The sequence below is a fragment of the Nannobrachium achirus genome (genome assembly GCF_963921795.1).
Source record: "Nannobrachium achirus genome assembly, chromosome: 11".
NCBI lineage: Eukaryota > Metazoa > Chordata > Actinopteri > Myctophiformes > Myctophidae > Nannobrachium > Nannobrachium achirus.
The window spans coordinates 14233743-14247235 of NC_137820.1; the positions used below are offsets into that span (position 1 = coordinate 14233743).

Sequence of the window (13493 nt, forward strand, 5' to 3'; positions counted from 1 at the left end):
TGTAGCCAAAAATAGCAGATCTACAAGCCTGTAGATCGGCTAGTTTCGGCAAAGAGGTTTGGTGTAGAGGGGAAAAAGAGCAGACTAAGTACAGAGTAAAAGGTCAAGTTTATTAGCTAATGACGGCTCAAGTGGTTAAATATCTGACAACACAAATTGACATGAATCCAAAATCCACTGATGATTGTGCTGTCAAACGATTCAACTATTATGGAATCTATGAGAAGGTTGTGGGGGTCCCTGCTTCATCTCTCTCAACTATAGGGGTCCTTGGCCTGAAAACGTTGAAGACCCCTGATATGGAGAGTACAGAGATATAACTGCAATACCGGCTAGCCTAGTAAATGATCAAGTGCAGTCAAAAGTCAAACCGTGGAGTTGAAGCTCCGTTTGAGACAAGGGGACCAGTGGGAGCGGGCAGTCCAGCCTTGGAAAGGATGCTGGGGGACACACCCCGACCCCGGATCCCCGTCACCTCCAAACAGCCCCGCCTGCCAAGCAGCTGAGGAGCGCATGGAGCCAGCATCCACCGTCCACTCAAAGTAGGGAACCGCCAGTTGGCATGACGACAGCGCCTGGAGCTCGCGCTCCACTAGCCGCAGAAAGTGGCGATGCCAGGGGAGGAAGTAGGCATCGCTGCCCGCCTGAGGGGAGAACTCGGCTCTCATCTGGGCAAAGCCCTCCCACACAGCTGCACACACACACAGACACAATAATAATAAACATAATCATGCAAAATGACTTATTTTGTTATATGAAAACAGATTAAGTGATTAGAATTAGCAGCCGTACCTGGTTTGGCATGGAGTCTCCTGACGGCCCGCTGGTACATCTTCCTCTCTCTCAGCGTGAGATCCCTGATCTCTTTACGCTGGGTCAGGTGGGCACACACACAGTCGACTCCGCCGCGCGTGCACACGCACTCTTCGCAGCCCTGCCTGAACCGCTCCCCGTACTTCCGGAGTTGACTGTGTCGAGACAGGCAACCGCAACCGTGGCTGCAGCTCACTTCGGAACACCTCCTGCCACGGGAGAAGCTCACGGCTTCAGCCTCTCCGGGGAGCTCCTTCTTCACCCGCGCCTGGCACTGCGTCAGGGACAGGCGTTCACAGGCGTACGTGAAGTCCTGGCCGCAGTCTGCCCCCGAACGCTCTCGCTGTGCCCTCGGGAGCTTCTTTCTGCCGTCTTCCCCGACATCCCCCAGCTCGGTCAGGTTGAGCTCTATGTTGCTGTGCCAGTTATCAGCGGAATACCCCTCGAGTGTCCCATCCGCGTCAGACATGTTGTATCCGTAACGGTCGTTGTCCTGGCGGCCGGCGTGGACGCCCTGCGCGGGTTTGCGGAAGCAGCACGCTCCTAACATACACTGGACCCTGCAGGCGTTCAGGGACAGGAAGTTGTTGCTGCTGTTTCCAGTGCAGTAGATGAAGTCCTCGCAGAGGCCAGAAATGGGGTTAAAAGCCCAGCGGCGTTGAAATGGCCACCCAGCCTGACAGCTGTTCTCTGGCATTGGCTCCCAACATGCCTAGGAGTATAGGGAGGGGAGACACAAGGCCTCTTACCCGGGTTTTATCCCCAACAGAACTGAGGGAACGTCTAAAGGCAAGCGGTACGGGAAATAGGGCTGCACGATTGTGGAGTATTTTCTACCTGTTTTAAGATTGCGATTGCGACTGTGATATATGATAATAGCATAATTTGCTTATCTGTGCTCACACAATGTGTAGAATAACTAAATTCTTGTATAGTTTGCGGAATTTTAAAGTATAACGAAAGATACAGAATTCTAGGAATGTGGTTGAAACATTATTCTTTCAATAACACATTTGAATTTGGGAATTTCACTTTTATGATTCATTGTGCAGCCCTAGATAATACAGACACAGGACAAAAGCACTTTAACAGCACTGCTATTGGGCTCGCCCAATAGAGCAGGCAAAAACTATCCTACAGCCAAACTACTGTATGAGCAAGCTCCGCCACAGGACAAGCAGCTAACACAATTCACAAGTAAAGTAACACAGCTATGAGCTATCACTGCAGCAACAGCTAACTTTAGTTCAGTGGTTTTCAACTCTTTATCCTGGAAAGCCAGAGTACTGTTAGCTTTCCTTCTAACTATGGACGGACTATGGTCAAGGACTGACATAGCCGTGATACAACCATATCAATGCAGTTTATTACCTACTAGAATAGAAATGTAATTCCAATCCTACTGTATACTACCCAGGACCCAGGAGTTGAAAACCATTATTTCAGAACGTAGAGCAAAATAATCAAGCGAGTACAAACACATGACTGAAACGTGAAAAAGCACTATCAAACTACGGCAGACACAAACCTTAAAGGCACAGGGGGTTGCAGACCCTCTTTTTTCTATTGTGATTGTGACCCACCTCAAGCATTTCAAATGTTCTGGAGACCTGTCAGATAACCAAACACACAATAAGCCATTTCCTCAAAACCTACACAAAACATACACAGTAAAATCCATTACAAACTAGAAGCAGTGCTCTTCTGAGCACAGGTCTCCGCCAGGTTGTAATTTTGGTTGTGGGTGTGCATTGTTTGTTATTGAGTGAGGTGGCCATTACAAGGAAGGAAATCGCAAGCTGCGTTCATGATTTGAGGCATTTTTTTCAAAACGGAGCACTCCTGCAAACTTTGGAAGCCAATTTTAGCCAATCAGGAAGGAATATGAAACATCTGAAAGTCCAGTTTCGTTTAATGACTATAGAGATACTGTGTACCGATTTGCCAAAATCTGTAGGAGTACTGTGCAAAAAAGTGTTTTGCACAAACCCGCCTCCTGGTGGCGCTACAACAGGTCCATGTGAGAAATTGGGGGCAGAGGTTCTGCTGCCATTGTGTCAACTGTGCCGTAGATTAGCTCAGGCCCGGATTGGCCGTCGGGAACGCCGGGCCGATTCCCGGTGGCCTGCGCCGCCAAAAAAAAAAAAAGGTTGCAGCCTTGCAGGCAGCCTGAAAAGCTTTGAGACTGCCACTTGAGGTATGATTGTCTGGATGTTATCATTCTAAAAACACCCCCAAATAAGTCCTTTTACAGTCATGTTTACTTTGGAGGTCCTTGGTATTCAATTCATGGATTGTTTGACAGAATATAGGACAGGACACACTATGATGAGGGTAGAGAATGATTAGAGAAAAGTACTGGAATGTAGGACTGTGTGGGGCAGTCTGTTGTCATGGTGGTTTTGAGTGTTGTTGTGTGACTGTCATTTTAATAGTGTTGTTTTGTGACTGTCGTTTTAAACGTGTTATTGTGTGACTCAGTTTAAGAGTGCTGTCGTGTGACTGTCAGTCTATATGGAATAACAAACTTCGCTCGCGCACACCGTCACGCCCTCGAGCAAATGTGGCCTGGCGAGCAAATGTGGCCTGGGTGGGTGTATATGATTTCCGGTCAGATTTTGGGTCCCAGTCCGGCCCTGGATTAGCTGTCCACAGACGGAGGGACACGCGGACACGCACGCAGACGGACAGGGGCGAAAACATACTGTAGTCTCGGCCATGTCGTTTGGCCTGGCGGAGACAATGAGCACTGAGGGTTGTACAGTGTGTACACACACGCACACACACACACACACACACACACACACACACACACACACACACACACACACACACACACACACACACACACACACACTCACACACACACACACACACACATAGGGCTGTCACGATTATGACATTTTACATGACGATTAATTGTCACTCAAATAATTGCGATTAACGATTTAATTGTGTTTTTGTTGTTGACAATTACATTTCTGTTTGGCTTTTAGGCTTTGAAGTTGCACATGGTAGATATGACACATAACCTAAATATACAAAGAAATGACTGACATGTTTGACAAAGTTAAACTTAAAAAAGAACATTGATAGTGGAAATAGCCGATCTACAAGCTCACAACGCGTCACGATGCGACACGTTGTGAGCTTGTAGATTGGCTATTTCGACAATTTTTTACTTTAAAAAAAATATATGAAAATGTTTCAACATGGAAACGATTGTGACGATTATGAAAAATAATCGCTATTATGTCAAATAATTGAGATTAGACGATTATGTAATAATTGTGACAGCCCTACACACACACACACACACACACACACACACACACACACACACACACACACACACACACACACACACACACACACACACACACACACACAGCATTCCGGTCTAATCTAATAAGAGTCTACTCTATTTGACAATTGTACAGGACATAGACTCTACTGACTAGTCTAGGACTCTGGCGTAGGGATACCTGTCTCAGCTGTCTGTGACACACTGGTCCCTTGGTGTTGGGGGGACAGGAGCAGCGAAACCCCATGGGGTCGGAGCTCAACACCACACACACGCCTCCGTTATGACAGGGGCTAGACACACAGGGGTCTCGGAGAGCGGCAGCCATCTGCAAACTAGCTACTTCACATCGGTCGAATGTGGGGATTGGTTTTACGTTTGTTCACAGTCTGCTTACATCATAGTTGAGTGTAATGGAGATGTTGAGAGTGAGTGAGTGAGTGAGTGAGTGAGTGAGTGAGTGAGTGAGTGAGTGAGTGAGTGCAGAATTGATACTTTTACTTAAGTAAAATGTTTGAGTACTTTTTCTACCACTGGGAGAGAGATAGAAAGGGAGACAAACACACACACATGTGTGCGTGCACACACTCCCGCACAGGGGACGGGTCTCCATTCCGACACATCCCCATTCCAATCACCAGGTTAGCATTCACCAGTGTTGGCAGGTTAGCTGCTCACCAGGTTAGCATTCACCAGCGTCGGCAGGTTAGCGTTAAGGTTAGAGTTAGGTGGTCAGAATGTGTCGGAGTGCCGACGTGTAACCGCACGCACACGCGCGCGCGCGCACACACACACACACACACACTAGGGCATTCACGAATAGTGATTTTTAGTATTCGAATTATTCGACCTCAAAGTATTCGAATAGTCGAATATTCTACAGGACTGACCAAACTGTCAAATAAGCAAGAGGTGAACAACAGATCTACATGCTCACAACGCCTCGCGTTGCGAGGCGTTGTGAGCATGTAGATCGGCTATTTTCACAATATTTATCTGCGGAACCGAGTCACATTAAATGTAATACCTACAATTCCAAGTGCTTGTCAGGGTGGGGGTCCCCAGTTCAAATATGTTTATTTTGGGGGTCACAGCCTAAAAAGGTTTGAGAACCCCTGGTATAGAGCATTAACAAATTCATCTACCAGGGGCATTGACAACTCATTCTTATGACTTATGACTCATTCTTATCTAGCCAAGCTTTATAAACTATATATTTTTTAAAGAGAGAAAAAAATTATAATAAGCGAATATTCGACTTCGGTGAACAACGTCGAATAGTGACTTTGATATTCGAATAGTCGAATATTTGGTGAATGCCCTAAACCCCACGCACGCACGCACGCACGCACGCACACACGCACGCACACACACACACACGCACACACACGCACGCACACACACGCACACAGAGCATGAGGTTGTGCTTACTCTTGATGCTGGCCTCACAGGTGACCTGTCCTGCGGTGCAGGTGCACACAGAGTTCAGGTGAGTCCTCCAGCGCTGGCCCTCCTCCACCTCCCTGCCCTCCCACACACAGCGCTGCCGCCGCCTCACACACTCACAGCCCTCCAGGTGCTGCACACGTGACTGCAGCTCCGTGTTCTGCACGGAAGAACAAGCACACAATGGTGTCATATCATATCATATATCATACAGTCAGGAGGGGCGTCACACCAAATTCTGGGCCCTGGGTACATTGATTCTCACTGTGGGCCCTCCATGAATGTTAACCATCGAAAAATAGCAGATATACAAGCTCACAGCGTGGCACCGAGTGCCGCGCTGCGAGCTTGTAGATCTGCTATTTTTGGAAAATTGTAGAAAATGTGTGCAAGAAACCTATGTTTCTATGTCAGTGGTGCTCAAACCTTTTCATGTCAAGGACGCCCGAGATGATACTGTATGTATTTGGCCACGGACCCCCATCTCCAAATATTTCGTTCCAGGGACCCCCCCAGAAGCAAAATTTGAGTTACAAATGTCCGCTTAAAAAATACATACATTCAAAGATTTACACACATTTTCACAACTTTTCAAAAATAGCAGATCTACAAGCTCGCAGCGCGGCACTCGGTGCCGCGCTGTGAGCTTGTATATCTGCTATTTTTCAATAGCTAAAGTTACTAGGGCCCCTCCACCTTGGGCCCTAGTACCTCAGTCCCACTTTCCTCCCCCTTGTGACACCCCTGCATACAGTCAAGACACTAAGACACAGACTCAAGTAGATGGCAGCAGAGATAACCGTGCTGGAAAGATACACAAAACCAATCCACATGGTGAGATAAAAAATACAAAAAAAGTCTTTGATTCAAGACATCTGTGCAGGCATGTGCACACGTAGACATCAAAGGGGGGCTTGAGCCCCTGCCCTTTTATCTGTCTGTAAAAGGTGTCCTCTCCAGACCATGAATGCAGTTTACAAGCCGTTACACCACATCTCCAGTATCGACGTGATTATGCTTAGTTCAAGCACCGATAATAGCCGACCTCCAAGCTCTGTGAGCTTATAGGTCTGCTATTTTCGATATTTCCACAAAACGGCCCTTTTAGACATTTGAGCCCCTGCCGCTCTAACATTCTCTGCACGTCCCTGCATCTGTGACAAATAGTCCATTAATAGGTGAATTAAAAAGCGGCAGACATTTCAGTCCTTGACTTTCATCAGTGCTGTAGAAACAAATGTTCTCACAGCAACACGTGGTTCCCAAACCTTTTAGCTCAAGACCCAGAGTGACAGCTTGGGAATCAGAAGGTTCCCAGTTTGATTCCCAGCTCCCCCTGGTTTCCTGTTTATCGTCACTGTCGGGCAGTGACGATAAACAGGCGGTGCGATGCGTTGTGTGCTTGTAGATCGGCTGTTTTCACTAGTTTAAATCATTTTTAAAATGATAAATACAAAACAAACGGTTTTGGACATACAAGGTTTCCACCCGACAACGACGAAATATAACTCATGTAATTGTCCCACTGGCTTGTCACTTGTCATGATCTGAAATGGCAAATCTTTGAGTAGCAGCAGCGCTATAGAGAGAGATTTCTCTCTATAGCGCGCAATGAGGGCCTCTCCAACTCTTTTTCCCGGGCTTGTGCCATGCAGTCTTCTGCTGTCAGTGTGTGAATGACAAGCGCTTTGGTAAACTCACCATTTACCATTTATGATAGTCTAGGACTGAAATGTCTGCTGCTTTTTAATTCATTAATAATCACAGATGTCTTGAATTTACCCTTTTCCCCATTGATCTCGGCATGTGGTCTTTTTTTAGGCTCTCCACTGCCCAATATCATATCGTCGCTGTCGGGTGGAAACCTCGTATCTCCAAGTTTCAAATTCGTATGTTCTTTCGCAAAGTAAAGCCCTGCTTCATCGTACAAGGCCGTCGCACAAAAGTAGCCAATCTACAAGCACACAGCGACTCGCGGTGCGAGGCGTTGTGTGCTTGTAGATCGGCTGTTTTCACTATAGTTTAAGTCATTTTTAAAATGAAAAATGCAAAACGAACGGTTTTGAACATACAAGGTTTTCACACGACAACGACGACATTCATAAACATCATAGCATTTTATATAGTCGATTTCTTATCTAATCTCATATTAAATCTCATATTCCTATTTCCCATCCAGAATATACCTGCGCTTTCACCATGTCCAACATAATAGCCATCTCCTCCAGCCTCTGCTCCAGTCCACGCAGTCTCTCTTCTCCCTGGGCCTGGGCGACGGAGGACTTTGCCCCCTGAGGGGATCCAGGAGGCCCCAGGACCACCACACCTCTCTGGGGCTGGTCTCGCTGGGCCTCCTGGGGATGATGGCTGGGTTGGTCATGCGGTGTCCAATGGGGGGTTTGGGGTTGACTGCTGGACGCGTCCTCCTCAAACACTTGACTGCCGTCATCCCTGGACTCTGGGCCCAGGGCGGGCGTGGAACCAGATGGAGGCAGAGAGTCTATATGATGATAAGGAGGAAGTTAGGAGGGGTCATCGTGAATTATCACTGAAAGTCATATTAAGTAAGCAAGAAGCAAACATTGTGAAAATAGCAGATCTACATGCTCACAACGCCTTGCGTTGCGAGGCGTTGTGAGCATGTAGATCGGCTAGTTATCTGCGGAACCGAGTCACATTAAATGTAATACCTACAATTCCAAGTGCTTGTCAGGGTGGGGGTCCCCAGTTCAAATATGTTTATTTTGGGGGTCACGGCCTAAAAAGGTTTGCGAACCCCTGGTATAGAGCATTAACAAATTCATCCACCAAGGGCCATTGGCAACTCATTCTTATGACTTCCTATCTAGCCAAGCTTTATAAACTATATTATTTTTTAAAGAGAAAAAAAAAAAAAAAAAAAAAAGCGAATATTCGACTTCGGTGAACAACCTCGAATAGTGACTTTCATATACCCTAACCCTAACCCAAGGGCGGGCATAGAACCAGATGGAGGCAGAGAGTCTATATGACGATAAGGAGGAAGTTAGGAGGAGGGGTCATCGTGTGAGAAACTCATACCCTTGGATTATCACTGAAAGTCATTTAAGAAAAACATTCTGATCTAAGTAAACATTCAGACGGAAAACGGTAAAAAAAAAAAAAAGCAAGACTCGAGCTGACAGAGAATAAACAAACTATCTTTGTGGGGAGTTCCCATCTAGGGTGAGCCCATAGATGTGATCTAAGTAAAACAAGCATAGATAAAAAAGATCAACCAGGGTGGTTCCACCACTGGGTTCAGATTTCAGAGATTAGTAGCCTAGTGTCATTGACAAAAATGCTGTATTTTCAACTGAAAGTGATTTTTTTTCTTTTTTTTTTTTTTTCAAGGAACACTCATTGAAGCATACATTTGGCATTAGAGAATAAGAACATGTATAGGGCTGTCACGATTATGACATTTTACATGACGATTAATTTTCTCTCAAATAATTGCGATTAACGATTTAATTGTGTTTTTGTCGTTGACAATTACGTTTCTGTTTGGCTTTTAGGCTTTGAAGTTGCACATGGTAGATATGACACATAACCTAAATATACAAATAAATTACTGACATATTTGACAACTTTATACTTAAAAAATAACATTGATAGTGGAAATAGCCGATCTACAAGCTCACAACGCGTCACGATGCGACGCGTTGTGAGCTTGTAGATCTGCTATTTCCACTATTTTTGACATGGAAACGATTATGACGATTATGAAAAATAATCACGATTATGTCAAATAATCACGATTAGACGATTATGTAATAATTGTGACAGCCCTAAACATGTACCCAATATATGACATAACCCACATAGAAAAACTCCTCCGTGTCAAGCTGTTCTATGACTGTGACGCTGTGAGAACAGCTCACAGTCACAACACACTTTTGGATCCTGAAACGCTGGTTTGCCAAACACTGAACAAGGATTAGTATTACATACTGTCTGTCATTCCTGGCAAGCCTCTCACCCACACAAACACCAGAGTGGTCAAAATGCCGATCCATAATTACAATAGCTTTCCAAACTTACTGCATTATCTGTTAATACTAGACAAAGACAACCTTGAGAGAAATACACACGGGTCAGCAGTGAAGAGGAACAGGAAAAGAGGAGGAGAGAAGGAAACAGCGGTAGCCTGCGGCATAAACTCCCACCACAGCCGGAAACCCCCCCATACCAGAAACACATGCATATGCATGAACACGCACATGCAAACACGAACATGCACAAAAACACCTGCATGGCACACACACAAACACACACGCACGCGCACGCACGCACGCACACACGTGCGTGCACGCACGCACACACGCACGCACAAACACACAAACATATGCACTTAAAAGACAACTTTGTTTTCTTACAACAAGGGTTCATATTTTAGATTGTAATTAGAGAAAAGAAAAAGTGAGTGTTAACCCTTTCCAAGCCACGGGGAGCCCCTTAATATTAAAACCGTACTATATCGGACTTCCTAGGGGGGGAGGGGCAGCCAATCGTCTTTTCCCGTACTTTCCCGTATTTACCGAAATAAATGATTTTCATCTGAAAATCGGCGATCGTCTAACCTTCCCTAGTCACCACTCGTCCATCGGTGGCTCGTGGCTGCTCTGACATGAACAGAAGTGACTCTCATGGCGTTTCCTTCTTCAGCCTTCCTTCCTCCCACCCACTTGTTGTTTGGACGTTAGCACTAGCAGAGCTGGAGTGCTAGGTGCTAGGCTATCCAAAGTGGACACATCGACTGTTCAGTCACTCCTGGACTATATGCATGGATCATTATGCGCGCGGATCGCGCACGCGAAACGCACGGGGAGATCGATGCTCGGCCAAAACCACCACTCTATCCCAACGGAGATCGAGAAAATCACGGTGAGCTAATGACCTGGGAAAAAAAAAAAAAGAAAAAACAACGGCGCTGTCCAATGTTTATAAACATAATATTACGTCTCAGATCACAATACAATAATAGAAATTTCACGGCTAATCTACCAACCACCATTCTATTTCGGACGGCAAAGTGTTAAAATGTTTTCATTTGCTTCGTTCTATTGTTTTATCGCGTTTACCGTGTTAAAATGTGGGGCATGCGTACGCATTGGGGCATGCGTACAAGTGGCTAAATATGTCTTTTTAGACACAATAAGCCATCAGTTTCTTTATTGCTATTTACTGTAACACCTCTAGCCCCCATAAGTCACATCCAACCATGAAAGGTTGTGTTGTATCTTGGGAATGGGCTTATTCTGTGTAAAATTACATATTTAGCCACTTGTACGCATGCCCCCCACCACTGAAATAAGAATCTCTAAAACAATAGAAAGAAGTAAATGAAATGATTTTAACACTCATCTTTTATATTCTTTAATTACAATCTAAAATATGAACCCTTGTTGTAAAAAAACTAAAGTTGTCCTTTAACATGAAAACATTTGCACAGAGGAAACAACCGCATAAAGCATAAAGTATAAAGTATATAATTCAAATAATTTACAATCACAACATAGTTTAGACACAAAAACTCATCCAAACTCTGACTGAACATCAGTGGACTATAGTATCTCTTTATCTGTCTTATATCGTCAAAGTTTATTGACCATATGAGACCATGTCTTGCTTTATCACATCCAAATGTTTCCTTTTGGTCCTGCGCCTGTGTGAGAATGTGAACTACACACATATATTTCTCTTTTATATCCCCCTCCGAGCACAGGGTATGGTATGATTTTACGCTCGGCGCTGATGCAAGATAGATCATCCCATACCTGTAACATTGGCACAGTGCCATGGCCGCTTTAGATACGCTCTGCTGGAGATCTCTGCTGTCTTCACATATCCCTGCGTGTATGAGTAAAGAGAAAAACATACACAGATGCATAAACTGGACATACGCATGCAGGCAGGCAGGCACACAAAACAATGAAATGAAGGTTGGCACGATTCATGATTTATATAAAGCCCAAATTTAACATGACTTAAGATTGGTGTTGATCTTTCCATTGTTAATATAATATTAAATTAAGTGCTCACGATATAGCGCAAACAGTAGGCTAGATGGTTGTGATAAAATGTATGCAAGTTTTGAATAATACATGTTATTGTATTATTTACACACAGTACAACGGCCATAACACAAAGCCTGCATAGGATTGTCTTGTTTTACCTCTTTAATTGCAAGACTACATCAACAATTCTCGTTAACTTTGGCCTGCCATTGCCATAAAGTGGTAAAACTATACACTGGAAGTCTATGACCTTCTAAAATCAACATGAAACCAAAATCGGTGGCACTGAACTATACGGCAAGAACTATACATATGTTGTCGTTGTCGGGTGGAAACCTCGTATGTCTAAGACCATTCGTTTTGTATTTATCATTTTAAAAATGAAATAAACTAGTGAAAATAGCAGATCTACACCGCGAGGCGTTGTGTGCTTGTAGATCGGCTGTTTTCACTACTTTTGTTCGACAGCCTTGTATGATGAAGCAGGGCTTTACTTTGCGAAAGAACATACACATTTGAAACTCGGAGATACAATGTTTCTGCCCTTCAGTGACGATATATATGTGAAATACCATCCTTTATGTGTCATGTGGTAGTAATATTACATGTGAGAGCGAGGGTACGAGTGTGAGGAATTGTGAGGTCCACTCACAACAAACTTGCTGTCGCTCTCGCCCGGCGTGCTCGCCAGAGTGATGACAAGGTCCTGAGGTAAGTGCATGATGTTCAGTCTCTCTTCTCTCTTCCTGTGTATGGCCACAGCCTCTTGACAGTCCACAAACAAAGCCAGTCTATCGGGCTCCAGGCCCAGGGCCAGTTGCACCCAATCGCCTCCAGAGAAGGGGTTTCCCCCCGGAAAGAGCAGGCTGCTGCTGAGCCCCCGGGCTCCTTCTTCTTTCACTTCCAGATAGTCCAAACGCAGGGTGTTGTTGAGGGTGGAGGAGTGGATTTGGAGAATGGAGGAGGAGGAGGACGAGGAGGAGGAGAGAGAAAGCAGGCTGGAGCTGGAGTGCAAAGCCTGACGTGCCACCAAGTGGACTCCCATGCCTCCTTGCAAGGCGGAGAGGAGGAGGTGAGACTGTTGGTGAGGGAGGCTCAGGTGGGGCGCCCGGGGGCGGAGTTTGTAAACCAAGGTTCCCGGCTCCTCGCCGTGCGTTCTGGACACGCCCTTTATCGGGTGGGTCATGTTCAGGGCGGCCAGGAGGTCAATCACTGATGGAAACGAAATGTAGACACTTGGTTTAGCAGATATCAGAGAAAGGACTATAAACACACACACGCACGCTCGCACGCACACATGCACACACACACACGCACAAACGCACACACGCACACGCACACACACATACACACACACACACACACGCACACGCACACGCACACACACACATGCACACACACAAATCATCAAAATCCAATAGTAATAAGGGGCAATGCAGTACAGTGCAAAAGATCATGTTCACAAATAATGTCCTTAATTCCCAGATCATGAAACACAAACACAAACTATGGATATAGATGGCACCGTCTTTTCCAAATAAAGTGACTGCCAATGATGGCAGACAGACACACACACGAGCATGCTCGTGTGTGTGTGTGTGTGTGTGTGTGTGTGTGTGTGTGTGTGTGTGTGTGTGTGTGTGTGTGTGTGTACGCAACTCTTAGGTCATGCCCCTGTCTATCCTAATATGACAGAGACGTTTCTAGGTCATGCAAAGTGTGTGTGCGAGTGTGAAAGTGGACCAGAATGAAGCTATTCATTAGCTTTTCACACATGCCTGCCTCACAGATCCCAAACAGAACACACACCCCTGGACCACAATTATCTGGTGATCTTTGATCTGTCTGGCTTTTAATAGCCTAGTGTTGTCCAGCAGAAAGAGTCATCAGAA

At 45.3% G+C, this 13493-nt stretch overlaps 1 protein-coding gene across 1 annotated transcript in view; it reads right to left on the minus strand.

Annotated features, from left to right (window-relative positions):
- Nucleotides 1-13493, minus strand: part of kcp (kielin cysteine rich BMP regulator) — a gene marked incomplete at its 3' end in the record, with an annotated part of 64359 nt that overhangs the window by 47454 nt on the left and 3412 nt on the right. The window contains exons 2-5 of the mRNA XM_080736877.1: nt 12254-12813; nt 11362-11434; nt 7750-8063; nt 5549-5723 (exon numbers count right to left, since the gene is read on the minus strand). Coding sequence (XP_080593003.1) covers nt 5549-5723; nt 7750-8063; nt 11362-11434; nt 12254-12813 — 1122 coding nt within the window. The remainder of the gene's footprint in view (nt 1-5548; nt 5724-7749; nt 8064-11361; nt 11435-12253; nt 12814-13493) is intronic.